Source organism: Pteronotus mesoamericanus, unplaced genomic scaffold (genome assembly GCF_021234165.1).
Source record: "Pteronotus mesoamericanus isolate MK-2021 breed Mesoamerican mustached bat unplaced genomic scaffold, CSHL_Meso_final scaffold_167, whole genome shotgun sequence".
Lineage (NCBI taxonomy): Eukaryota > Metazoa > Chordata > Mammalia > Chiroptera > Mormoopidae > Pteronotus > Pteronotus mesoamericanus.
In genome coordinates this window covers 3,806,726-3,833,882 of record NW_026555308.1, presented here as the reverse complement: position 1 = coordinate 3,833,882, position 27,157 = coordinate 3,806,726, and the positions used below count along the sequence as shown (strand labels likewise).

The 27,157-nt window shown below is 52.1% G+C and overlaps 1 protein-coding gene across 2 annotated transcripts in view; it reads left to right on the top strand.

Moving 5' to 3' along the window:
- Positions 1-218: 218 nt before the first annotated feature.
- The window catches only part of PPL (periplakin), a 45,686-nt gene continuing 18,747 nt past the window's right edge, over positions 219-27,157 (top strand). For both annotated transcript variants that reach the window (XM_054589547.1, XM_054589546.1), the window contains exons 1-3: positions 219-434; positions 21,754-21,853; positions 26,715-26,869. In XM_054589547.1, coding sequence (XP_054445522.1) covers positions 373-434; positions 21,754-21,853; positions 26,715-26,869 — 317 coding nt within the window. In that variant the 5' untranslated portion in view covers positions 219-372. The remainder of the gene's footprint in view (positions 435-21,753; positions 21,854-26,714; positions 26,870-27,157) is intronic.

Here is a 27,157-nt window from a genome sequence, read left to right as displayed (position 1 = left end):
GGTATCCGGAAAAGACCCCGCGTCCCGACACCCAAGCCCAAGCCCAAGCCCAAGCCAGGCTTCCCACTTGCTCCCCCGCGGCCAAAGGCCCTCGCTCGACGAGTCTGGAAGCCCCGCCCGTCCGGTGGCCCCGCCTTCGGGAAGGTAAGCACCACCTTCCCGGGAGCAGTCGGGAGAGCCTGCGGCCCGCGGGCGCTCCGCCCCCAGCGAGTAGTGACCCCTTGCCGTAGTCGCGCTGCACTCGGGCTCCCGCGCTGTCTCTCGCTCACCTGCGCCCGCTGCCGCCCCTCAGTGCGCGCAGGGCCCGCCCGCCGCCCAGTACCCAGTCCCGCGCCGCGACCCGCTGCCCGCCAGCGCACCCCGAGCGCCACCATGAACTCGCTCTTTAAGAAGAGAAACAAAGGCAAATACAGCCCCACGGTGCAGACCCGGAGGTGAGGAGGCGTCTGCACGCCGTTCCCAGACACCCTCGCGAAACCTGCGCGCTGAGGGGCGCACTGAGTCGAGACGGGCCGCCCGGGGCGCGGGCGAACTGCCGGGTCCTGAGCGCTGCAGGGAGCCCAGGAAGCGCGATCCTGGGAGTCCCAGGGGGTGGGGAACCGAGCCAGGAGTGCGAGGCACGCTGGAACGCGGGGCCCGAGGACCACCCTAGAGCTGGGAAGCCCGGCCGCGAGGAGGATGGGCTACGGGCGCCCGAGGGAAAACGCTGTAACTGGCACCAGGGAGTTCTATAGGAACCCAGAGAGCACTGACTTAGCGCCTAGAGGGCGGGGAACTGAGCTGGAGGTATTGGGGACGTCCACGTCCCAGGGTCGTCCTTGCGGAAGGGGTCCTCCTGGGCCGGGAAGCACCGCTCTGGTGGGGAGCGGTGTAGTCTGAGGACGCTACACCCAAAGCCGGGGTGGAAGGTGGGCAGAGGCGACCTAGGAAACACTGTCTAGGAGCGCACGGGGGCGAGAAAATTGAGCTGGGGTGTGGGAGGGGGCGTTGCCCTGTGCTTCTTGGAGAGCGCGCAGGTGCTTCTGGCGTTGGGAAGGCTAGAAGGAGGGAAGGCTCACTGGTTGGGGAGTGCCACCCGCGGCAATACTTCCCGGCACCTGCCAGCCTGCGTTCGAGCCTCGACAAGAGTGACCGGTGGGTGTAGGGTCTCTTGGGTGAGGGGCGCAGGCTGAAAGCACCCTCTGTTCCCGGCCCCCAGCAGCAGCCCTGCGGGGTTCTGCGCTGCGGCTGGGCGGTGTCGCCTGGGCGAAGTCGGGACCTCCTTCTGGCTGCCTGATTTGCCAGGGGCGTGGCCCTCCCCCCACCAGCCCCGAAACTGGCGGCGTCGCTGAGCCTGGGGTTCCCAGGGCGGCTTGGGAAGGGAATGACATGTCTTGATGTGTTTGCGTTGAGATGGCAGCCCACGTCCGTTTTGATAAGCCTAATGTATTCGTTTAATAACCGGTTTAGAGGAGACTTCGTGGAGATGCTGAGATTGAGGGAGGGGACAGGGCTTCCACGTCTGCCTGTACGCTCTAGGGAGGGGGACACTTTAAGAAAGAGCGCTTTACCAAATTGCTTCTTACAAGGGGCTTCAGGCAGGTGGGGGACTCAGAATTGCACAGCCCACCTGCCTGGGTATCCTCCCCTAGATGCGCTCATCCTGAGCCCCACCTCTCCTGGTCCCTGAGCAGCTCCTAACTCCCTCCCAGGCCCCAGATGAAGAAAGGTAAGGAGACTCTGGCCAGGGCTCCCACCCTGCCCCTGTGGTCCAGCCCAGGCAGACCTGTTTGACAAGTGCTGGTGCAGGGCGTGTGGGCACAGCCCTTTCAGAAACTCCACTACGCAGGGATCCTACCTGCCCTCCCCCCAACACCTCGCCTTTGCGTTGTTTCAAGCTCAGAGGCATCTGTTCCCCTCCCCTCCGAGGCTCCCCCAACTCTGGCCTCCTTGCTCTTTCACAATTCCAGAGACGGGGCAGGGCCCTGCACACTGTTCCTCCGTGGCTGGGTCCAGCTGGCTCTCAACTCAGCTGGGGTCCTGTCCAGTCCCTGAGCTGTTCTCTCTCAGGCATTGCACAATTGCATGCTCTGTGCCAGCCCTGGAGGACTGTACTGTTCTACCCCCCCCCCAAGACTACAGCCCCTCCAGTCCTTCACACATGCACACACCCACACACCAGGAGGTGGGCCAGGCCTTACCCTGCATCCAGTCCCCCAAGGCCTGGGCTTGGACCTGACAAGCTGAGACGGACTTGCCCTTTCCAGCAGAGGGTAGGAGGAAAGGATTTCCATCCTTTATAGCTGTGGGGGACTCTGAGGGCCTGGGGTGGCAAGGACACTGGGTCCGGCCCCTCATCATAGTCTTAGTCCAAGGCAGCCACCCTCTGCCTTGGCTGACTGATCTGATTGATCTCAGATCTCAGCTTACAGGAGTCTTTCTGCAGGAAGCCTTCCTGATTATCTCCCCAGGATGGTGTGAAAGACTTCCTTTGAGCTCTCATGGCCTTGCACAGTCACAGCCCTGAGTAGGTGCCAGGTGCTTCTCCAAGTGGTCTCACCAGCCCAGTGCCCCCCTCTACCCCTTCCTCTGCATGGGGTCAAGTTCATGGACTGGGTTGTGGTGTGGGGGACAGCCTTGTGTCCCGTTCACTCAACAAGGATCTTTTTGGGTGTTATCCAGTGCTTAGCCCTGTACTTGTTGCTCTAAGATGTGGTCACAGGTGATGGGGCACTGGCCCCCAAGTGATTCTTTTACCCGAGTTTCTGGGGTTCTTCTCCATTGCCTGGAGGAAGGTGGGTTTGCCAGTGAGGTTCAGCATGGCATGGTGGGTAGGAGCTTTGGCCTTGGGGCAGAATGCCTCGCTTCTTCTGATCCTGGCTTTGCCACATCTGCTGTGGGCAAGTCAAGGAATCTCTCAGAGCCTCAATCTCCTCGTCTGCAAAGCAGAAATGGTGCTAATATCTCCTACGTGGGGTTACTAGGCGGAGCAAATGTGACAACAAAGGGAATGCTCCTAGCACATAGAAGGTGCCCAGACAGTGGGACGGCATCACCGCCCCAGCTGAGAGGCCCCAGGAGCCAGGAGTTGTGACCCTCACACACAGGCAGTCGCGGCTTTGAACTGCCCAAGTGCGAACTAGTGAACAGAGTACCTCCATGGAGAAAACAGCACCTCCCTGTTCATCAGCCTTTTAAGCAGCTGAAACTGGGGAGGGCTGGGACAGGGTGTGAACAACTCTGCTGCTCCTGTCACCCAGGTTCCTAATGACAGGTGTGGGAGCTGATGGTCACACCTGAGCTAATGACAGGGTCAGGCTGATGGTGCAGGTCACCAAGGACAGTGTCCAACCCAGTAGGGAGGGGCAGGAGGAAATCTGCTCCCACCTTCCTGCTCTGTGGCTAAGAGTGCAGTCCCGGCCAGCCCTTGCTTACTTCCTGGCTGTGCAATCTGGGGCTGGCTGCTTGGCCTCTCTGTGCCTCTCTGTTCTTACCTAGAGAATGGGCACAAGCATACTACCTTCCTGATGATGTGGCCGGCATGAGGATTAAATGAAATAATTTAGGAAAGAGTTAAGAATCATAGGAGGCCTCAATCCATGGCAGCTATAATGAATATAGCTATTGAGCAAATGCAGGTAAGGCACCTACTGTGCGCCTGAACTGGACAGGGTATGCACTGCACAGTTCCAGGGGTGCCATTCGCGGGGTGGGGAGGATGATGTGGAAGAAACATTGACAATCTCCCTGCATTTGAGGGAGTTGTTTAACTATGAGTATGGTTGCAGGACTGGGTTTTGAGGACAGTGGGAGCCCAGCAGGGACGGTTATCCCCAGCCAGACGTACAGCTAGACAGCCCTTTCTAGCCCCGTGGCTCTGGTACTCCCTGACTGGTCTGAAGTGAGCTCTGTCAGAGCAGAGACCGTGGAGGCCAGGGACGACCTCCAGGGACGGTGCCCAGCCTGTCATGGAGGGGGTGGATTGGTTAAGATCCAGCTCTGGAGTTAGACTGAATTTTGTCTGATTGATTTTGGCAAAGAAATTTGACCTTGCTGAACGTCAGATTTCTCATTTGTAAAGTGGGACTAATCTTGTTCTTCTACCCAGACCTGGGTCCCAGTAAGCACCGCGCAGCATGGCCTGTTTCCCTGACCTCACCTGGGCAGGTTGCTGTGAGAATGGCTCAGTGCAACGTGGGGAGCCTGAGTTGGAAGCAGGGCTTCGTAGGCTGGTGAAAGAGACCTGTGCCCTCCCAAAAGCCAGCTGGGGTACCTGGAGCTTCTTGGTGGTTAAAAGCACAGAGTTTGGTAGCCAGGTGTGAGTTCAAAACTCTCCTCAGCTGTGTGACTTTGGGCAAGTCACTTAACATCTCTGAGTCTCCATTTTCTCACCTGTGAAATGGGAGCGATGATAGCAGCCCCTCAGCTGGTGAGGTCAAATGTGTGTGATAGGCCCAGCCCCAGGCCTGGCTCACAGTGAGTACTCAGTAACATTAGCAGCCAATGTTAGTAATCACACACTGCTCTTAAGGGTAAAGATTGTGCTCAGCCCAGCGTTAACCAGGCAGCTGGTCTTGCAACTGTGGAGGCTGGAGCCTGGGTAGGACATGGGGTCAGCTGACTCTCACCCAAACATTCATGTGGACCCTTTCACACACCATCCCGTTCCCCCCCGCCCCGCTTAGGCAGACACATGGAAACACACACACACACACACACGCACACATTTATTAGTGACTGCTGGAGGCCTGAACGATTTGACAGGGAGGGTTTCCCTGTCAGCAAAGCCCACCTCCAACCGTACGGGTGATTGGACTGCAGTCATCTGCCCAGCCATTACTCAAGCACCTACTGTATGCCTGGCATGGCCGTGGATGTTATAGCGTCTCATCCTGACACTGTGCCTGCCATTGGTGGTGATAGCCTATTTCACAGTTGGTTACACGGAGGCCGAGAGTAAAGGCACTCACCTTGGGTTCACAGCTCACAGTGGCTGATGCTGGGGGCTCAGGGGTCCCTGGGTAAGGAAACTAGGTCTCTCCCCCAGGACCTGGAGGCAGCTGCGCAGGGTTGGCCCTGGGCCAGCCACTGGCTTTTGTATTCGATAACTCCGCCCCAGCAACCCTTTCCTCCTCTCACCTCTCTGGCTTTGCCCTCACTTGCCCAGTCCTTCTCTTGGCAGAGGGAATGAGACCTGATAAGTTAGATTCAGAACAGAACCAGCTGAACATCTAAGGATGGCTGCATTATAATGGTGGCATTGCAGGCATTGTTAGGGGCAATCATCTGGGGACAAGGGAGTTTTGGGGGAGAGACTTAGCTCAATTCATACCACTTAGGCAACACCCTGAGGAGAGGGAGGGCATCAGGAGGGTCCTGGGGGCAGGGAAAAGCTGCCTCGAAAGCATTTCCAAGGTCCCTTGTCAAGGGAGGAGGGACCCAGGATTCTCTTCTTGCTACTGCCACCTGCCATGTTCCAGCCTGCCTGTCCCAGCCTGTCTCAGCCTGCGTAGGCAGCTGGAAGAGGGAAATAGCCTCTGGTCTTGTTCTCTCTGCTTTTGGTTGGTCGTCTGTGTTGCAGCCTCCTGAGCCTGGGGAGGGAGGCCCCTGGTGCCACTCTCTGTCTCCAGAAGGCCCGAACTGTCTGCAGGTTGAGCCCTGCCCTTTCTCCCTCTCCTCCCTGTCCCCTGCCTCCCTGCCCCCCTGCCTCCAGGAGGTAGCAGCCCAGGTTGGGCCACCAGCCCCTCTTGCCTGGGCACTGTGCTAGTCTCTTCCCAGCTCCTGCTTCCATCCCAGCACCCCCGTCCCTTCTCCCTGAGGCACCCAACGAGCTCTTTGTAAGATGCAAATCTGATTCTGTCCCCCTGCTGCTTTAACCCCTGCCCAGGCTTCCCTTTACTCTCAGGCCCTGGCAGCTGCCGCCCTGTGCAACATGAATGCGGACTGTTCACACTCACCTTTCCACACTGCATCCAGCCATTAGGCCTTCGCCCGTGCTGTTCCCCTGCCTGGAATGCTCTTCCCACCCATCTTCCCTTCTTACTTGTCTCCTTCTTCCAAGGTTCTCCGCTGTTCCTCAGGGAAGCCCTCCTAACCTCTCTGCTGGGGCAGACCCACCTCCTCTATTGTCTTGCCATCTCCTTTGTGGCTCTTATCTCTGTGGCCTTTGGACTCTGGTGTCCAGATGGAGAAGAATGTCTTTCTCCCCCAGAGACCAGCTGGTGCAGTCCACATGCTGTATGAATGAATGAGGGTGAGCTAAGATCTCTCCCTCCTTACACATCTCACAGGAACAAACACTGGAGTGCACTCAACATGTGCACACACACCCCCACTCCCCCCCCGACCAAGGTGGGGCAGGGTTTTATCTGTGGATGGAAGTTCGAGGGCCAGAGCAGTGAGTGCCTACTGACCTCAGTCCCCATCCAGTCACCTCTGGGAGCTTAGTAAACAGCAACAATGGAGGGTGAAAAGCTGAGATGGGGGGGTAAAGGGGCCCTGAGACAGGCTGGTGAGCTCCCAGGGGAGGGGCCATCTAGGACCCGAAGAGAAAGCACCGAGGAGCACCAGACGGTGAGGTGTGCATGCATGTGCATAAACCTGAAAAGGCATCATGTTGTAAGACCAAAGCAAGTTGATGGGGATGCAAAGAATATGTTTGTGTACATTTTTAAAAACATACATACAACACATTTCCATACAGTGTTTCTAGACACAGACACAGGTATGTATTGAAAGTGTAAAACAGGCTTAGGAAGCAACCAGAAGCTCCAAAATTATACTATGCTTGAGGAGGGAGCTAAGGGATAATGAACAGTAACATTTTATTTCTTTTTAAACAAACTCTGGCCCTGGCTGGTGTGGCTCAGTGGATTGAGTGTCAGCCTGCGAACCAGAGGGTCGCCAGTTCGATTCCCAGTCAGGGCACATGCCTGGGTTGTGGGCCAGGTTCCCAGTGAGGGGCGCATGAGGGGCAGCCACACATTCATGTTTCTCTCCCTCTTTTTCTCCCTTCCTCCCCTTCTCTAGAAATAAATAAATGACATTTTAAAAAAATAATAAATCTGAAGCGAATCTGGCAACATGGGAATATCAACTAAATTGTGGTGGTAGGATTCTTTTCAGGACTTTTCTGCATGTTTGAGTTAGGTCACTGGGTTTTCAGGTTTTTTGTGGTGAGGGGTGGGATGCACAAGAAGAACTGGTAGGGGGAACAGCATGGGCGAGACCCAGGGGGGAGCCCAGTGTCCTGCATCTCAGCGTCCAGTCAACAGGAAGGGGAAGGACCCGGGGGAAGGGGTGGTAGGAGGAGGAAGTGGCCTCAGGCTGGTGGGGGGCCCAAGGCATGGGGAGCAAGAATGGAAGGTAAGCAGGAAGGTTCCGATGGGGAGACAATGGAAATTTGGGGGGTGGGGAGGGGAACTTGGAAGGGTGTGAATATACAGGAGTCTTTACCAAGCTAGGTTGAGTCCTAGCTTGGTAAACCTGCCCTAAATTATCATTGGGGGTAGATTATACTACCCCCATCTCTCCAGGTGGGGTTCAGAGTTTCAGTAACCTGCCCAGGGACTCTCAGCTGCTCTGACCTGGGCATTTCGAGCTGGGAGCAGGAAAGCCAGCTGGTGGGGTGTCCCAGCGGGCTGCTGGTCCATCCTTCCCTGGGCGGAGGAATTTTGTCAGGTTTTGGGAGATAAACGCACACCCAGTGCAGTAACCAGCAGCTCCACCCACCGCCTGCTGACCCAGGAAGGCTGCAGACTGCAGGAACCGGTGATGTGCAGAACTCTTTGTTGCTCCAGATGCCTGGGCTCAGACTGCACACCCACATTTTTTAAGGTTTTCTCCATCCAGGGCATGGGGACTTTGGTTCCCATTGAAGGATGAGGAAGGATTCTGAGTCTCTTCCACTAAGAATATAGAGGGCTCCAGTTTTGTTGCTCTTGAAAGGTAGCTTGACTCTTCTCAACTATAAAATGAGCAACCAAACCCCCATGGTAGCGAGCACCATGGGCAAGGACGGGGGTGGGCAAGGAGGGCAGAGTTGGAAAAGCCTGGGTTTGGGCGCCAAGAACCTGCCTTCCAGGCCCAGCTGTGCCCCTTGTCAGCTGTGCCGTGGCCCCATTCCTGTCCCCCTCTGGACTTCGTCCTTCATTACTGGAGTACAAGCCTCATGAAGGCAGGGACTTTGCTAGCTGTGTAGTCGCTTCCGAACCCCCCGAATGGAGCCTGGCACATAGTGGGCGCTGACTAAACAGTGGCGGAAGGTCTGTTTCTAATCTGCAATTTGGAGGCATGTGGCATTGTGGAGGAGACTGGAGGTGGTGTGTGTAAAGCATCAAGCATGTAGTAGGTACTTAATTAATGGAGACCTCTACTCCTCGCCCAGTGGCCTTGAACCAGAAGTGCTGTCCTAACACCCAGGGCTGCTGAGATCAGAGTGAGCCCCATTTAAGCCTTGCAGAAATCTTCAGGACATGCCTTGATGTTACCAAAAGTGGCTTGAATGTCTGTGTGTGACCGTAACAAGAGCCCAAAAGCACACGCCTGATGTGGGCCAGAGGTGGGGCGGCCTTCCTTGGGCAGAGAAAGACTAGGCCAGGACGCAGGGCCGTATTTACTACACCAAGAGCCCTCTCAATTTAGGCTCTACTTCCTCAGATCTAATAGCTGGGTGTGGAGAAATTTATTGCCTAATTACCATGAAAGTTTCTAGTAGGGAGAGTATCAGTCAATTGACCAATCAATATGGTATTTATTGGGTGCTTCCTGTGTACTGCTTTCTCAGAAGACTTCCTTCCTGTGGAAACGAGGATTCTTCCTCCATCGGCCCCTCTCGTCCTATAACATGTTGCTGTGGGTCGTTTTCTCATGACTACCCTGGTTGCACATGAGAGTCCTCTGAGCAGCTTTAAAAAGCAATGACTGACCACGCCGTGGTGAAGACCAGTTGAGTCAGAATCTCTGGGGGTAGGGCCCAGACTTCAGTCTTTTGATGAGCAGCCAGAGAGGTAAACCATATACTCAGTTGGCCAAAAAGTCCATTGTGTTTTTTTCTGTAGAATAAAATACACATTTTTCATTTTCACCAATTACTTTATTGATTTGGATATTTTCAGTATGTTGGCTATCTCTCACTATTGGCTTGTAGTGAGTAGAGGCCAGGGGTGCTGCTAAATACCTTCCAATGCATGAGACAGCCCCACAGCAAAGAATTTTTTGGCCAAAATGTCAATAGTATCAAGAAACTTTGCAAACCACCTTTGACACGTTCGATCAGTCACAGCACCTTCTCCACACACTGCACAGATCTTTTTTTGCACTTCAGTTGCATTTTTACCTTTCTGGAAATATTAAAGCATAATACGCTGATGTTGCATAATTTCTTCCATCTTCAATATTAAAATGGCTGCACATAAAATGACCAATTTTCATTTCTTTTTAAAATGCACCCTGAGATGACAGCTGTCACAATACAATCTAACAAAATTGTTTCAGATGAAGTTAAAGACAGCTAAGCCCTACTAGAGCCATCTTATGGGGGGGAAAATGTAATGGACTTTTTGGCCAACGCAGTATTCACACTGATTTCCTTGCTCCATCTCGTCTTCGAGTGACGCGCACCTTGTTTTCTTTCAGTAGCAGTTGTCCAGTCTGTCTCACTCTATTCTTTTATTCTCAACCTTCCTGTACCACTTTATTTCAGGCATGTCTTACAAAATGGCCTAGAGCTGGCTTTTGTTTTATTTTTATATGCTAACCTGAGAGTCTTTATCTTTTAACAGGCAAGTTTATCTCATTTGCTGTTATTGTAATGACCGATGTGTTTGGACCTACTCCGGCCATATTGTTTCATATTCCTTTTTATTATGCTTCCCCTTTGTTTTCTTTGTGCTCTTTTCTTGCCCTTTAGTGGATTGAACTATATTTTCACAATTAAAATTAGGACATAAGGCCTGAAAGGACAGAACAAATGAAAAATACCCTGACCCAGGTGTTCTGAATCTTTGTAATTATAGTTATTGGGATCCTTTTCTTAGTCCGACCTGTGAGGCTATAAAGCTCTGGACAATAAGGACGTAATTACTCATCTTTTGGGAGAGCCCTTCTGTAGCCCTTAATTCTAGGCCTTGCCTAGGCTTGGGGCTCAATAAGTAGATATTAAGTTAAACAGATAATTTATAGCACATCTTCAATAACCCCTGTTGGCATGGGTTTGGTAGTGGAGAAAGGCCTGTCCCAGAGCCTGTAGGAAGGGCAGACAGGTACGAGAGGGAGTTGGTGGGTGGGGGGTGAAAATTTACTCAGCAATAATTGAATATTTAAAAATATTGACTATTTAGAAAACCATCTGGGGTAGCAGCAGTCAGAAGCATAGACACTTAACTAACTGTGGCCCTGGGCAAGTCGCCCCTCCTCCCTGGGCTCGGTTTCTGCGTCTGCAGCGGGACACTAATAGTACCCATGGGTAGTTATGAGGATCAGTGCATGAACCTGTGTCAGGCGCTGGGTAGGGCGTGGCCCAGGGAGGTGTTCCCTCCGTGCTGGCCCCTTCCTGCCCCCGCGAAGACCAGATCGGAGGGACAGGGCGGGGGCCTGGTATCTTCTTAGGAAAATGACTCAGCCTCAGTTACCACCACCGAGTGTTACCCAGCCTCTGGGATTAATTGCACTAATGAAGATATCAACAAGATGTGAGTCTCTTGTCTCCCCTGGGTGGTGGTGAACACCTTGCTGCACCGTCCTCCTCCCCGTGTCTCCCCAGCGTCTCCCCCTCTGTGGATCTGTATTGATGTTCCCTCTTCTGAGGAGGTGAATGTGGAGCTTGTAAAAAAAGATCCTGGCACCACTACTTCCCAGCTGTGTGACCTCGGGCAGTTTCTTAACCCTCCCAGCCGTGGTTATCGTCATCTGGGAAATGTGGAGACAGGAGTTGTTGACGTCTATAAAACGTCTGCCCAATTCAACACCTAGTTATTGAGCCCCAAGCCCCTATTCAAGGGCTGGAATTAAGGGCTACAGAGGGGCCCCCAAAAGATGAGAATGTCCTTATTGTCAACAGGTTTATAGCCTAATGGGCAGGATTAAGACAGTGCCCAGTGCCTGACTGTAGGGTGCCTGCCTCCTGGACCTGTGATTTCAACGTGTGATGCATGAAAGAACTGCGCGGTTGATAGGCACCTAGTAGGTGCTCTTAGTGTTTAGTTGTTCTTATTCACAGTCATTTCCTGAGTGCTTCCTGTGCGGGCCTCTGAGTCGGGGACAGGGCGATGTCTGGGAGTGACAAGGCTTTGCTTTCAGCCAGGTTGTGTTTAAAGAAGGTGGAGACTGGGGTCAGGTCTGGAGGTTTCTAGGGAGCCACTCAGGCCTTGGCTGGCCCTGGAGGCAGGCAGGACCCAGAAGAGGGTGATGGTGGCCAGCAGGAGGCCATGACCCGTCTCTGGGGCCTGGGAGGGGCAAGGTCTGTTTGGGAGAGGTGTGCGCTCCTTTACATTCCAAACATTCCAGGACTGAAGCCGCCTGCTTGGGAGCACACCCACTGAGGCAGAATTAACCCCAGGAGGGAGGAACTGGAGACTTGACCAAAGGCGAGAACATGGGGACTGACTCAGGCCTGAAAGTTAAGGTGGCCTTGGCTAGGGAGGGAGCTCTGTCCCCACCAGACATGCCCTGTCCCCACCAGTTCCCATCTCTACACATGCAAGGCAAGAGCAAGTTGAGCTGTGACTGATGGAAAACAGACCAGTTTTGGGCAGGAAGGAACGGCTGGGGCAGTCGCTGGGGTGTGATCTGTTGCCCAGAGTGGCAGTGCAGGAAAGTGGCCATTCTTCCAGGCTGCAGAGGGGGATGCTGGAGAGCAAGCTGAGTGCCCCCAGTTCTGCCCCATGGCCTGTGGGTAAGGATGCTGCAGCCCTGCGCGTCTGGGAAAGGGTGTTGGGCTTTCGGCTGCACTCTCTCTGCCCTGGCACACCACACCCCGGCACCATGCTCCATTGGGCAAAATAGGAGTGTTGGATTGTTTTGAAGTCAGGCAGCTGAAAGCTGGCCTTGGGCAGGTATCTGGTCAGCCTCTGTGGGTCTGGAGGGAGGTGGCAGGAAGCAAAAGGAATGACCATTTATTACATGCCCTTGGGTATCAGGTGCTGAGTGAGGCAGGTAGATGCTCTGAGCATGCATCAACTTCATTAGGACAAAACTGATAGTTGCTTGCTATGGGCTTAGAGCTAAGTGGTCCAGAGGCCTCGGAATCATTTGAGCTGCACTGTTCTATAAAGTAACCACTAGCCATGTGAGATGTGCTTAGAACACAATAGGTGTGCTGCCTGGCTTTGAAGACTTAGTATGAAAAAAGGAATCTAAAATATCTCATTACTCCTCTGGATTGTTAGCTCCATGAGGTCAGATATTATAATATGACTCGTTCATCATTTATTGTGTCTGTGGGATTTAGTATGGGTCATAGCAAATAGTAGGTGCTTAATAAATATTAAATAATGTTCAATTAGAAAAAAAGTAAAATGAAATATCTCAATGATTTTCTATTGGCTATCTGTCAATATACTATTTAGATATGTTAGGTTGAATAAAATATCTTTTAAAAGCTAAATGTACCTGTTTCTTTGGACTTTTTTTTCATGAGGCTCCTGGAAAGTTAAATCACAAATGTGGCACATTCTATCTATTAGACAGTGGTGGCCTTGAACTCAAAGTGATATAGTACCCACTGCCCTGGCACATTTCCCACCTGTTGAATGTGTCTTTCTGTTTGCTACTCGGCCAGCTGATGCCATAACCCTGCTGTATGGACGAGGATATTAAGGCCAGGCAGGTAAAATAACATGCGTTGTTACTCCAGACACCAGCAGTTCATTTGACTGTTGCTGGGACAAGCTCTGTGCTGGGCGCTGTGGACATGGCAGTGAACGAAATGGACAAAAGCCCCAGCAATCCTGAGCCTTTATGATGTGATAGTCGCGTCCTAGGTGTTTTACAAGGATCATCTTGAACTGTCTCAATCCTTTAGGGTGGGATCGATTCTTATCCCCATGTTACAGATGAGAAAAGTGAGGCACGGAGAAGCTAAGGAGCCTGCCTGAGCCTACATGCCCGGCTGACTAAGCTTCCCTCCCCGCAGGCAGGTAGAGAGAATGGACCAGTTGGTGCAGCGTGGCTTGGACAGGGCGAGCCGAAGGCAGCCATCAGAGGTGGCTCTGCTGTGGGCTGGAGAGCTGGCCATTCGTGGTGCCCTTGGAGGGCCTGGGTCTCTCCTGGGGGCAGGGACTGGGAAGCAGGCACTTCTGCTGGCTGCAGAGTCCAGGGAGGAGGTGGAGAGACCAAGTGGCACAACTGGGCTTGTGGTCAGGAGACTAAGTCTCAGCCAGGGTGATCCTGAGGTGACCCACGAGCAGAGATCCACAGAGGCCGTGGCCAGTGCAAAGGCCCTGAGGCAAGGACGAGCTCCACGCACTGAGGCAGTGAGGCCAGGCTCAGGGATGAGGGCTGGGGTGGGAGGGGCTGGTCCCGGAGGCCTTGTGGGCCTGGGCAGGATGCAAGCTCTATTCTGAGAGCATTTGGGAGCACTGGCAAATTTGAAGCCAGACAGTGGTGTGATTGGTTGTCTTGTTGAAAGATCTCTCTGACAAATGTGCAGAGGTTGGCTCAGGGAGGTGAGAGTCGGGGTGCAGGGGGATGGTTGGGGTGGCCGTTGCACTGGTCCCGCTGAAAGATGGCGACCTTGATCAGGTGGAAACCACAGGGGTAGAAGGAGGATGGAAGCACAGAGAGCTGTAACCAGGTGGAACCAGGGGAGGGCAGGGTGGGGATCAGGCGGTTCTTGAGGTTCTGCTTGAACAACTGGGTAGACAGGCCCTCCCCACCCTCCCTACCCTCCCTTCCGCGGTTCCCTCCTGCAGACAGGGTGCCATCTCAGAGCAGCAGAAACCCCATCATGGAAATACCCTGTACCCCTCCAACCTCCAAACCTACAGAGGCAGTCTTTAGCCCAAACTGAAGATGGTTCAGCTGGGCCAGGCCTGGGGTCTGCGTCCTGCCAGCAGCCTCATTATCCCTATTTGTGCACCAGCCTCTCCCTGCAGGGGTTGGAGGAGACATTTCCAAATACCGAGGTTGCTTGTGAATTCCCCACACCCCAGAGCATGTCTGGCCTTGCACGAACATCAGTGTGAATGGTGTGGGTGGCCTGGGGTCTTTTTTTTAGCTCCTCAGTGCCACTGCGTTCTGACGTCAAGCCTCAGCTGCTGGGTTTTATTAGCTCCTGCAAAGGAGCCCAAATCCCTGAACGGTGACCCCAGGTGGAAGCAGGGAGCCTGGCTTCCCCCAAGGCAGTACTTTATTCTCTCATCCCCCACCCCAGCCCTGTGGTGCGCATGCTGCCCTGGCCCCCATTGACAAATAGGGAAACTGAGGTTCAGGGAGGCTGTGTAATTTAGAGCTTAAAAGGACTGAGTCAGGATTCAAATCCAGGATGTCTGCCTTTAGTCTGGATGCTTAACCACCAGGTTATAACTGCATATAGCTATACTGAGGAAAAAGGCCAGGGCATCGCGGAAAACTAGCACAAGAAGAGGACACTAAAGGGTCCTTTGAGACACCTGTGTCCTCTTTCTTTGTCCATGTGAAGCATCCATAGTGACCTCTGGTGCCATCTCTGTCCCCACATTCCTGAGGGTTCAGTGGCCAGACGGCCCTGGGTTCAGTCTCAGCTCCCCACTTTTGCAACTGACCTCTTCAGCTGTGAGTGGCGACCTGTAAAGCAGGTCGGACTGTGGTTACTGAATTTCTCACTCCCAGGGACAGAGCGGGGCTACCTGATGCCATGTGAGGCTCCCAGGCTCTCTCCCTGCAGTTCCAGCGTTCTCAGTACATCCTGGGACACAAAGAGGTGCCTGTTCTGGGCTGGCACCTGTGGATTCAGGCCCCAAAAGCCCTTGTTTATGGCTGAGTGTGTCCTCAAACCCGGCCCCAGGGCTTTGAGGCAGTGCCAGGCGGCACCCCCGGCCAGCCTGCACCCTGTTTTTCCCTCCTTGTGTCTGGAGCCTCATACACAGCCCAGACCTAGTAAACGGGGCTGCCTTTCGCGCCTGGGACAGGACCTCGGCCCTCCTGGACTCGTGCCAGACTCCGGCTTCCTCAGCATGGGAGGAGAAGACCAGGGTTGGTTCCCTGGAGAAATGACCCCAATTTGCCGGTGCGATGCCTTCACCGGGCTTGTGAAACCCACCTACAGTCCTTGACCGCAGCCTGGGTTGCGCAGGGCTGAGGGGACCATTTCTGGGGACAGTTGCGTCGGAATCACGTCAGCTTTTATCAGTTGGTGTCATAGGCCGTAGTACCGCACCTCCTCCGTGCCTGTCCACAGGTGGGCATCCTAGAGGCCCCATCACCCAGAAGCATCTGCTCCTCTAAGGGTTTGCTGGAAAATCCAGAAATCTAGAAAGAATCTTTAAAAAAAAAAACAAAAACTATAAACTTTTTTCTAATTCCCTTGTTTTCCCTCATGTCCATTTTCTGTTCTAGGGTCCTGTGTCCCATTCAGTTGTCACGTCTCCTATAGTCTTCTCCAGTCTGACTGCTCCCCAGTCTTTTGTGACCCTGATGCGTTTAGAGAGCTGTTTTGTACACCAGTCCTCCATTTGGGTTTGTCTGCGGCTACTGGCAGCGGGATGGAGGGCGTGCTTTCTGGGAAGGGTTCTGTGGATGTGATCCCGTGTGCCCCTCGGTGCCCGGTGTCAGGAGTCCCACCGCGTCGATGCACTTTCTCCCTGGTGATATTAACCTTACTGTCTTCACGGCAAAGTTACAGTTTTTCAGAAGGAAGTAAGTGGGGATCCCCAGGAGGGAAACGGGTCCCAGGGAAGGACGCCATGCCCAGTTCAGGGAGCAACGTAAGGGCTTTGTCTTGTTGCGAATGGCAACCCCTGTGGGGAATAAAAGCACAACAAATATACGTTGCATGAACAAGTGTCATTATCACCATTTTGGAGCCCCTACGTTGTGCCAGGTGATTTGTGTTCCTTTACTTGGCACCTTTGGTGAACCAGACACTGTTTAGGTGCCAGTGAAGCAGCAGCGACACTCCACTTGTGAGTTTAAATCTCAAACCTTTTTTGGGACCCTCAGACGCAGCTCTGAACCTCAAGCTCAGTCCTCAAACCCCAGAGTGGCCTTTGAAAGTTGGTTCTGTTGTTTCCAGAAGTGACCCTGACCCTCCCCTACTGGTCTCATGGAACTAGGGAGGAGGTGCCAGCCCCATTTTACAGATGATGAAACTGAGGCTCAGAAATATCGATAGCCCCTCCTCCAAGGTTACACTGATGGTTGGTACAGTCAGGATTTGAACCTGTCTGGCTCCAGACACTGCTGCCCGCTGTGTGACCTTGGGCAGGTGCCTTTGATTCTGAGGGCCTCAGTTTGCTCATCGGTGTAATGAGCAGGTGGGGCTGGATGACTTCCGAGGCAGCTTCCAGGGCCTGTGGCCACTACCTGCATCACCCGTGTCCATGCTAAGCTTCTGAGTAAGTAGAGGGAGGGCTAGGCCTGTCCTCCTCCCAGTGTGTCACTTAGATCTGGCTCCCTGCCTGAGTAGGTCAAAGTGCCAGGTGAATGCGTGGCTGGGACAAGGACGATGGGGAAGGGCTGTATCTTGACCTCCATCAGCTGGGCCACCGGTCCCCAGGTGCCGTGTCTGGCTGCCCCTTGTGGCTTATTAGTGAGATGAAAAGCTGGACCTGCCTAGCCAGTTCCCTGTGGGTTCCCTAACTGCCCACGTTCCTGCACTCCTGGCGTGGGGCTCCGGAGCTGTCACGGGGACATGTTGGATCCATGGCCAGCTTGATGGCAGGAGGAATGCAGGACCCCAAACCCAAAGGGTGAAAGTGTTGGGACCATACTCCAGAGGTCTGAGTTCTAATCTCAGCTCTGCCCTGCTTTCTGGTGGAGGGACTATGGCCAAGTTATTTAATCACACCATACCTCAGTTTCCCCATCTGAGAAAGTGCTACTTCAGGTGGTGACAGGATTAAATGAGCTCATCTATATGTGACTTGCTTAGCATTCAGGCAGGCACATTGTCAACCCTCTGTTGAGTGTTAATAAGCATCATCCAGGCAGCGAGGTGTACTCTGGAGCTGGCCCAGCCTCCGTGCAAAACAGCATAAAAGGGATTGACTTGAAAGGCTGAGGGAAAAAGGAAAAAAAAAAACAAAAAAAACCCTATCACTTATAAATGACATCTGCCAATTTTTTTGGAAACAGTCATGTTGAAATATAACTCATATACCATACAATTCCCTCATTTAAAATAAGCAATTCAACGGTTTTTAGTGTAGTCACAGAATTATACAATCATCACCATTCAATTTTAGAACATTTTCATCACCTCAGAAAGAAACCCCTCACCCTTTAGCAGTCAGTCCCCCTCCTCAGCCCCTGCCAACCACTCATCCACTTTTTGCTTATATGGATTTGCCTGTTCTAGATATTTCAGATAAATGGAATCATACAATATGAGACCTTTTGTGTCTGGCAGAATGTTTTCAGGGTTTCTCAATATTGTGGCAGGTATTAGCACTTCATTACTTTTTTGGCTGAATTGTATTCCATGTGTGGTTAGACCACATTTCTTTTCCCCCGCTCACCTGAGGACATGCTTATTAATTTATTTTTTATTTTTTATTTTTTTTAGAGAGGGAGAAAGGGAGAGAAACATTGATGCAAGAGTGAAACATTTAATCGGTTGCCTTTCATATGCCTCCCAACTGAGGACAGAACCCACAACCGAGGCATGTGCCCTGACCAGGAATTGAACACTTGACCTTCTGGTTTATGGGATGACGTTCCAACCAACTGAACCATGGTGACCAGGGCTACACCACATTTTGTTATTCATCAGTTGATGACCATTTGGGTTGTTTCTGCTTTTTTGGGCTATTGTAAATAGTGCTCTAGGAACCTTTGTGTTCAAGTTTTACTGTGGATCTATGTTTTCACTACTCTTGGGTAGGTAGCAAGGAGTGGAATTGCTGGGTCATATGGCAACTTTATATTTAACTTTTTAAGGAACTTCTAGACTATTTTATAAAGTAGCTGCACCATTTTGCACCCCCACCAGCAATATGTGGCAGTCCTGGTTTTTCCACATCCTTGTTGACAACTGATACTCCCTGGCTTTTTGATGGTTGCCATCCTAAGTGGGTGAGAAGTGGTATCCAATTGTGGTTTGGGGCACTTGGCATTTTTCAATTAATCCGTTAAGTGCCTACCATGTGCTAAGAGCCCTTACAGGATTGTCGCATGGGACTGTTGATGGCCTGGACAAGGGGCCTGCCTGGGTTGGAATTCTAGCTCCAACAGTTAATTACTGTGTGATTTGGGGAAAGTTGCTAAACCTCTCTGGTCTTTGGTTTTCATATCTGTAAAGTGGGGATGGTAAATAATGATTACCCAGTGGGCCAACACCTACCTCATGGGGTTATAATGAAAATTAAGGAAGAGGTGGGTGGGGAGCCTGGCGTGCACAAAGTAAATCTGAGGTCATACTATTATGGTGATGATGGTCGTTGCTATATGTTGGCTCCTGTGATTTTTCCCATGAGTAACTGTTAGCCCACTGTTTGATCGTGTGGCCTCTAGAGCAAGACTGCCCTAGGAGAGAGTCCTGGCTCCATGTTCACAAGCTGTGTGACCCTGGGCAAGTGCCTTGACATCTCTGAGCCTTGGCTTTCTCACCTGTAAAGGGGCATACAAACCTCTCCTGGGAACCTGGGGTGAGGATATTATTGGGGCGGTGCCTTCAAACCCATCTGATGTCTGTAGCTGTCAAACTACCATGACACAGATGGAGAAACTGAGGCATGTTAAGGGTAAAGTGCTTGCCTGAGATGGTTCAAACAATAAACAGCCCAAAAAGACTGGGAGCCCACGCCTTTGTGACCGAAAGCTCCCACTGAATCCTCCTTTGTTCTCCACTAGGAGCCCAGGTCCCTGGGGCTGGCTGTCTACATCCCCTCTGCCCCATGTCCGCTTCCGGTGCTGGACTTTACCTAGAATAATGGGCCAGCCAGAGTGGATCCAGGACGTGCTTTCTTCACACCTGCACCGGCCATTGAAGGGGCTGTTTTGGGAGCTGGACTGGGGCTGGAGCTGGGGCTGGGCCCAGGCCTGAGAGAGACAAAGGCCCCCACTGATCCCACACTGCGGGTTTCTGACAGTGGCCCACACAGTCAGGGGTTAAATATTTGTGTTGAGATTCGCTGACTCTCAACAGGTCAGGTACCTCTCAACAGGTCAGGTGGAGGGCCAATGGCTGGGGCTGGCTGGGGCGGGCTGAGGGGCCTGGAAGTGCTCACATTCCCCAGCCAGGGGCTGGGAGCAGTGGGGGTTGGCCCATGACCCAGCAGGCCAGCCTTTACCCCTCCTTACCCAGATCCTCTACCCACAGTCCCCTCTGCTGAGTCTTTCCAGCCACTCCACTGAATACCAGCTTTCTCTTCTACAGGACTTCTCAGGGCCTTTACTGACTCATGAACTTATGGAGGGGGTTGGGTTCTCCTAACTGCCTTGACTGACAAAGGCTTCATTCTGAGAGTGACTTAAAGGACTGGGATTCCTGGGACCCCACTTTGGGAAAGGCTGCCTCTTCGGTGTGGCCTGGGTCTTGTCATCCTCTCCCCACCTCCTGCTCCGCCAGTTTCTGTGTGTCCAGGCCTGGCACAGAGCAGGCCCTCAGACAAGGTTTGGGACATGGATGGACAAACTCACAGCTTCTGTTTTCTGCACCCATTTCTGCGTCCCGACGTCCCTCCATCCCCGGGGTACCTGCACTGTTGGACCTCAAACTCTGGAGGGTATCAGGGTCCCCTGGGGAACCTGTAGAAACAACAGCAGCAACAATACAGCTTCCTGGGCCCAGTTCTGGAGATCCATGTTCAGAAAGTCTGGGTTGTGCCTGGGAGTTTGCAGTTTCGTGCCACAGTAGTGGGTCCCAGGCCTTGATTTGTGAAATTCCACTCTGAAATGCTGGTAGCCCTTTTTGCTTGAGGGTCAAAGCCCTGCCCTGACCCAGCTGAAGGGACACTGTCAGGACCTCTTCCATGGCCTCTCATTGGCGCCTTCTGCCGATGAACCCAGCTCTTCCTTGTCCTTTAGAACCCAGCCACCACCATCTCCTCCAGGAAGCCTTCACTGATCACCCCCTCCCCGCCCAGCTGGTTGGGAGGCCCCTCTGGTCATCCCCAGCCACCTGCCTGCCTCAGTCTCGTGACTGTCTCTGTAAACGCTGATTTCCTCCCTGTCTAGGGGGTGAATTCTCAGAAGGTTAAGGTTGTGTCTGTGTGCAGTGCTGGGCCTGGCACACAGTAGGTGCTTAAAGAGTGCAGGTGGAATGAAACTTCTGGGTGCTTGGCTGTTCAGGCCTCAGCGTGGAATTTGTACAAAAGGGTTTTTGATGGAGATGAGGGACTAACTGACCATCTGACTGACTGGCGACATCGACCCATTGCTTTCCCTCCCTGGTATTGGTTTCTTCCTTTGTTCAAAGCAAACGCGCAATGGTGGGGTGGGGCTGAACAACGACCAGTAAGGCCCCTGATCAACAATAATCACAAGCCAGCTCTTTGCCTGTATAACCTCACTCACATTCATAACACCCCACCAGGACAGGTAAGGTTATTCCATCTGACAGTGAAAATGGAGGCACAGAGTGGTACGGCAGCTTGGCCAAGTCATGTTGCCAGAAGCCACATCTGATACCAGGGCTAAGGTCTTCACTACCCCAGTAGTGTTTGCCAGCGTGGTATGTGATGAGATTTCAGGATTTCTGTAACAGGTGAGAACACAGAAATGCCACGTAAGAAAGCTGTTCTGATTTCAAGCCTCTCAGACGCTCTGAGAGCATCCAAGAGAAAGTCTCGGCTTGGTGCTAACACAGCTCTGACTCAGCTGCGATAGTCGCCAAGCTCTGCTGTTAAGCAGGAGCAGGCAGGGCTTGGTCTTGATGCAAGCGGGCCACCAAGCAGCCAGCTAGAACCTAATGCTGTGTTTCTTTTTCCATGGAACTTAATTTGGTGGTGACTTCCACTTATTGCAAGGGTTTCTAGTTTTCTGTTTACAATAGGGAACTCAAGTTCACCTTTGTAGCAAATTTATATAAATGTAAAGAGCCTGTAGATTGAAAGAAATGTAACAGGTATTTAACAATAAGGGTGCTTGCACAGAATCTTGTACACGAATGTTCACAGCAGCATGATTTGTACTGGCCAAAGGTAGAAACAACCCAGATGTCCATTAACTGGTGAATGAATAAACAGAATGTGTGCTCTCTGTGCAGTGGAGCGTTAGTCAGCCCTAAAAATGGCACAGGGTTTCTTCTTGGGGCGATGGAAATATTCTGGAATTAGATAGTGATGATGGCTCTATAACCTCATGACCATACTAAAAAGCGCTGAATTATGTACTTTAAAGGGGTAGATTTTATAGTGTGTGAATATTTCCAAAAAAACGTGGAAAAATGGAGCACGGCAAAATAGAAGCATTAGAGTGAATGACCAGAGTGGGCTGGTTCCCCTCACCCAGATGCTGTCTTGTTTCTGTGGCTTTAGTGACGTCACCCCGAGACACAGCCAAGGTCCACCTGAGGCTCACTGGGCAGCTGCGGCTCAGAGCTTGGGCCTGGGGACAACCTGGGTGGCCAGGGACCTGGTAGGGCCATGGCCCTTGCCCTCCAGCTCTTCGGCTCACCTTCTTCTCTCCTGCCTGCAGCATCTCCAACAAGGAGCTGTCAGAGCTGATCGATCAGCTGCAGAAGAATGCCGACCAGGTGGAGAAGAACATCGTGGACACGGAGGCCAAGATGCAGAGTGTGAGTGCGCCCCCACCCGGTGCCCCCCTGAGCCTCCAGCCCCTCTCAGGACCAGGGTCTTGTCTGACCCAGAGGTTCCCAGCTAGGGTCATTCTGCCCCCAGGGGACATGTAGCCACATTTGGAGACATTCTGGCTGTCACAACTGAGTGAGTGCAGTGGCTGGGGATCCAGTAGGATGCTACTAAACACACTACAGTGCGCAGGGCACCCCCCCCCACCCCCACCGAATGATTCAACCTCAAATGTCAACAGTGCCAAGGTGGAAAAACTGAGGAGGAGCCTCATTATGGCTGTTAACACCAGCCCCTCACCCCAGGGTACTAAGTTCCTGCAGCACATGGGCCCTGGAAGAGAACCAGAGGCTCAGGAGGATCCCAGGTTAGGATCCTCTTTGCTGCTTACTGTGTGACCTTGGGCAACTCTCCTTACCTCTGTGATCGTCCCTATTGCCCAAGCTGCTGTAAGAAGTCGATGAGATTATTATGCAGGTGCAGGGCAGGGCTCAATAATGTTTATCTGTGTCATCACTCTTCTCGTACGGCCACTGCCACTGCTCAGACTCACATGATCCTCCCCCTTTGTCAGAGGAGAGAGAGAGAGTAGCTGCGAAAGTCACTTTCCCTCTCTGTGCCTCAGTTTCCTTTTCCTCTGTGGAACATGGGGTTAACTACAGTCCCGAGCTGTAGGTTCTCTAAGGATTCTGTCGCATGCGGGACACTGGAGCTGCGCTCAGCTGTGGACTGCCAAGATGGAAACTCCACCAGCTCGGTGCAGTTGAGCATATGCCCATTTTGTAGCTGGAGAAACTGAGGTTCAGAAAGGGCTAGGGAAACTAGTCAGTGACAGCTGGCCCCAGAAGCATCCCAAAGCTGGGATGATTTAGCCAATATTCAATAAAAATACAGGCTATGCAGTTAAATTTGAATTTCAGAATACAAATAAAAATTGTGTTTGGTATAAGTATGTTGCAGGTACTATTTGGGAAAAACTATCCACTGTTTATCTGAAATTCAAATTTAACTGGGCAGTCAGCATTTCATCTGCCTCCCTACCCGGGAGGTGACTAAGAGGAGTGGGTATTGCAGGAGGGCAGGTCTGGCTGTTCCCAGTGCTGTTCCCAGTGTTATCCCCAGGGCCAGCCGTGGCTGCCCCTCCCTCTGACCACCCAGGGGTCCACGAACCCGAGCCCAGAGACCTGAGGAACTGGATGGGTTGGGGATGGCACAGCTGGTGGTGAGAAACGGGCAGGAAAGACAAGTGGGAAGTCTGCTCCCTGCCAGGTGCCCTCCCCTCCGCTCCTTCCTTGCCCTCAGCTGCTCGCTCCTTCCTTGCCCTCAGCTGCTCGGCCACCTCCCGCCGTTCCGGCTCAGCTGCGCGCACCCTGCCAGCCCCTGTTCCCTCTGCCCCCTCTCCACATCGCCAGCTCCTCTTGTGGCTTTTTACTCTCCCAGTCATGTTGCTGTGATGGTGTGTTCTTTCCTAAATGAAAACAGCTTTTTGGGTGTGTCCTTTTTTCTCCTAATGAAAGTAGTATGTGTTCTTTATGGACATTTCAGGACTGATAAACAAGTATAAAGAAGCAAATTAAAGTCGTGCATAATTCCACCCCTAAAGAGACCTCTCAGCTGTTAGCATTTGGGTGTATCTGACCTTTTCTCATGTACGTGTAAATAGGGTCTCACTCTCTTGGTTTATTTGCTTAGAGTAATGATTCAAAACTAACAGGGATGTATTTGGCAGATAATTTTGAACTGTTTTTTAATTTTGAGTGAACAAACTCAAAAAAGGAGACCACGCTTTGAAGACTACATGAAGACTAATCTTTTTTTCTTTTCATTTCCTTCTTTTTTTCAGAACAATATTATTGATTTTATTACCCCAAAGTTCTGTAGAATGTTCCTATTTTTTTTTTAATCGAAATAGGAGATTGGCATAACATAAAATAACCACTGAAAGTGAATGACCCAGTGGCATCGAGTACATGCGCAGCGCCACGCGACCGCCACTCCTGTGAGGTGCAGGGCCTTTTTTTCACCCAAAGGGAAGTCCCACACTCAGGAGCAGCCACTCCTCCTCCCAGCCCCGGCAGTCCCAAATCTGCTATACTTATACATGGAATCATATGACATGTCAACTTTCGTGTTTATCCAAAACTTTAAATGTGCAGAAAAGTTGAAAGACTACACAGAATACAGCCAGATCCCTGCCAGTCAGATTTCACCAGTGACATCTGCTGGTTTTGCTCTGTCACTCGCTTGGCCACCACTATATGTGTCATATATTAACTTGGTCCCTATGATATTTTTTTACTCTTTAAAAACCTTTTAAAAAGAGTTTTGTGTTTATTTTTAGAGAAAGGGGAAAGGAGGGAGAAAGAGAAAGAGAGGAACATCAGTGTGAGAGAGAAACATCCACTGGTTGCCTCTTGTACACTTCCTGACCAGGGACCGGGCCCACAACCTAGGCATGTACCCTGACCAGGAATAGAACTGGCAACTTCTCGTTGTGTGGGATGATGCTCAACAAACTGAGCCACACTGGTCAGGGCTAAAAGCCTTTTTTATTGAGTTGTAGCTTCTATAAGGTATGTAGAAAGCATCCAGATTTAAAGAGTTCAGCCCCATTAGTTTTTCCATCAGTAGGTACCCATGGAATCACCGCTAATCACAGAGACCGTTTCCCAGAAAGCTCCCTTTCGACCTCTCCAATCACTACCCCCTTGAGGTAGCCACCATCTGACTCTCTCACTATCGATCAATTCTGCCTGGCTGACCTCTTGAACACCTATGGGGCATCTGTCAGCTACATGTTCCTTTCTCGTCTTGGCCAGCATGTTTTGAGAAGGCTTGCATGATTAATTTACTTCCTCCTTTTGCAAAATTAATCTTAGATACTTTAACTGCCCAGGAGAGCTTTAGATCAGCTGGTGATGAGGAAGCAGATAAAATTCCATCCAAGCCAAGAACCATGATGTTTTTTTGTAGCTTTTTAACTGACTAGACTCACCCCGGGGTGGAAGAGATGGCCCAGTGCCACCAGCCTTCAGACACATGGGCCTCACCTCCAAGACCCGTTTACCCCTGGCTCTCCTGCAGTGGCTGGGAAAGATGGCTTGGACACCTTTTCTTCCTCTGAAAGAAAGTCATGTCTTTACTTAGTATCATCACCTCCATTCACTCCTTTTTTCATTGGCCTTTCTTCCTTTCTTTCTTTCCCCTTTTTTTTTTAAAGATTTTATTTATTTATTTTTAGAGAGGGGAAGGGAGGGAGAGAAACATCAATATGTGTTTGCCTCTTGCGTACCCCCTACTGGGGACCTGACCCACAACCCAGGCATGTGCCCTGACCGGGAACAGAACCAGCGACCCTCTGGACAGGCCGGCGCCCAATCCACTGAGCCACATCAGCCAGGACCCTTTTCCCTTTTTTGAATAGCTTTTTCAAGGCTTATTGTAGATTATCAGAAATTGCTCCCACTTCAAGTGTACAATGCAGTAATTTTGAGCAACGTCACTGAGTGGCACAGCCATTTCCATAAATTGGTTTCCAACCATTTTTGTCCCCTAGTAAGGTCTCTTGTGACCATTTAACTTTGATTCTGTTTCCGTCCAGCCCCTGCAGCCACTCACCTTATTTCTGTCTCTGTGGATTCGTCGACTTGGGACAGCTCACATAAATGGCATCCTACATGATGTGGTCTTTTGTGTGTCTGGCTTTTCTCACTCTGCTTAGTTTTCGAGGCTCTTCCATGGCAGTATATCAGTGATTCCATCTTGGTCCTGCTGCGTGAGAGTCCTTAGTTCACTGTGATGTCTCTTCTGAAGCAGGTGTTTTTCTTATTGCCACTGCAGAGATGGGGACTCAGACCCAGTGAGGGGAGGGGAACTGGCCCCCTAGAGGACCCTGTGTTACACACCTGACCTGTCCTCAGCCCTGTCACTGATTTGTCACCGCCTCCCCTGCTGGCTTGGAGTCCCCAGGGCCTGGCACAGTGCCTCTCCAGTCTTCATGAGTGCTGATTAAGTGAATTAATGGGATATGTTTAGAATCCTGCTACCCCCACTGCCAATTCATTGTTCTTCCCTTACACAAGCAAGACCCTGGACTCAGCGACCTATTGATTGTTCCTTCCAGATGTCCACACACTCTGTTCATTCTTGCCACGTCCCGATGTGGGACACCCTCAGCTCTCACTTGGGTGCTGTCACATCTGCTGCCGGCCCTCTCACCTTGTGCTGATACCTTCTCGCTGCAGAGCCCCAACAGGCACCGCTTTTAAGGAAAGGCGGGGCCGTGCCATTTCCCTCCATAGAGCCGTTCCATGCTCTGGCCCGCGCCCCACAGCCCACGGGTCGTTCCGTGCTCTGGCCTGTCCTGCCCACCTCTCCTGCTCCCTCCCTCATCTCACCCTTCAGCCCTGGTGGTTCAGTCACAGCTTGCCTTTCCTGCCTCAGGACCTTTGCAGAGGCTGTTCCCTCTGCCTAAAACACTCTTCTCTTTCAGCCTTCATTCTTACCTTGTGTTACCACCTCAGAGGGGCCTCATGACCACTGGAGCTAAAGCAGGTCCCCCTCATTCCACCTCTGGGGTGTTTCCTTGGTAAACGCTGACTCCAAAAAACTTGCAATCACCTTTGTGAGGCTTATCTGTTGGCATGCCTTCCTGTGGTCCTCCCACTGGACTGTATCCCAAAGCCCCACACAAGCAGACATTTGGGCTCTGTTTGCTGGGTGGCTGGAGGAGAGGATAGGCAGGGCCGGGGAGTCCCTTGCTAGCCCCTCTCTTCCCGTCCTTCCCATCCCTGCAGCGCCCACTGAATCCCTGTCTGATGCCCGCCCCCCACCCTTTGACTCCCATAGGATCTGGCCCGGCTGCAGGAGGGCCGGCAGCCCGAGCACCGGGACGTGGCCCTGCAGAAAGTGTCCGACTCAGAGAAGCTGCTGTACGTGCTGGAGGCGGATGCAGCCATCGCCAAGCACATGAAGCATCCCCAGGGGGACATGATCGCTGAGGAGTAGGTCCCTTACTGCTTCAGGTTCTGAGGGAGCTGCTCTGGGCCAAGGCAGGAGGGTCGCAGCTCACTCAGCATTCAGGAACTGTGTTAGGGTTTATTGAGGGCTAAGCAGATGCCAGGCACATGCCAGGCTCATGCCAAACACCTTATGTTTTTCTCACGACAACCCATTTTGCAGTCGGGGAGACAACTCAAGAGTACTGGTGTTCCCTGTTCTGGTCATAATGTGACCACAGCTTCTTGACACCATGCCTTCGAGCACACTTTCCCGCTGCTGATGCTCATCTG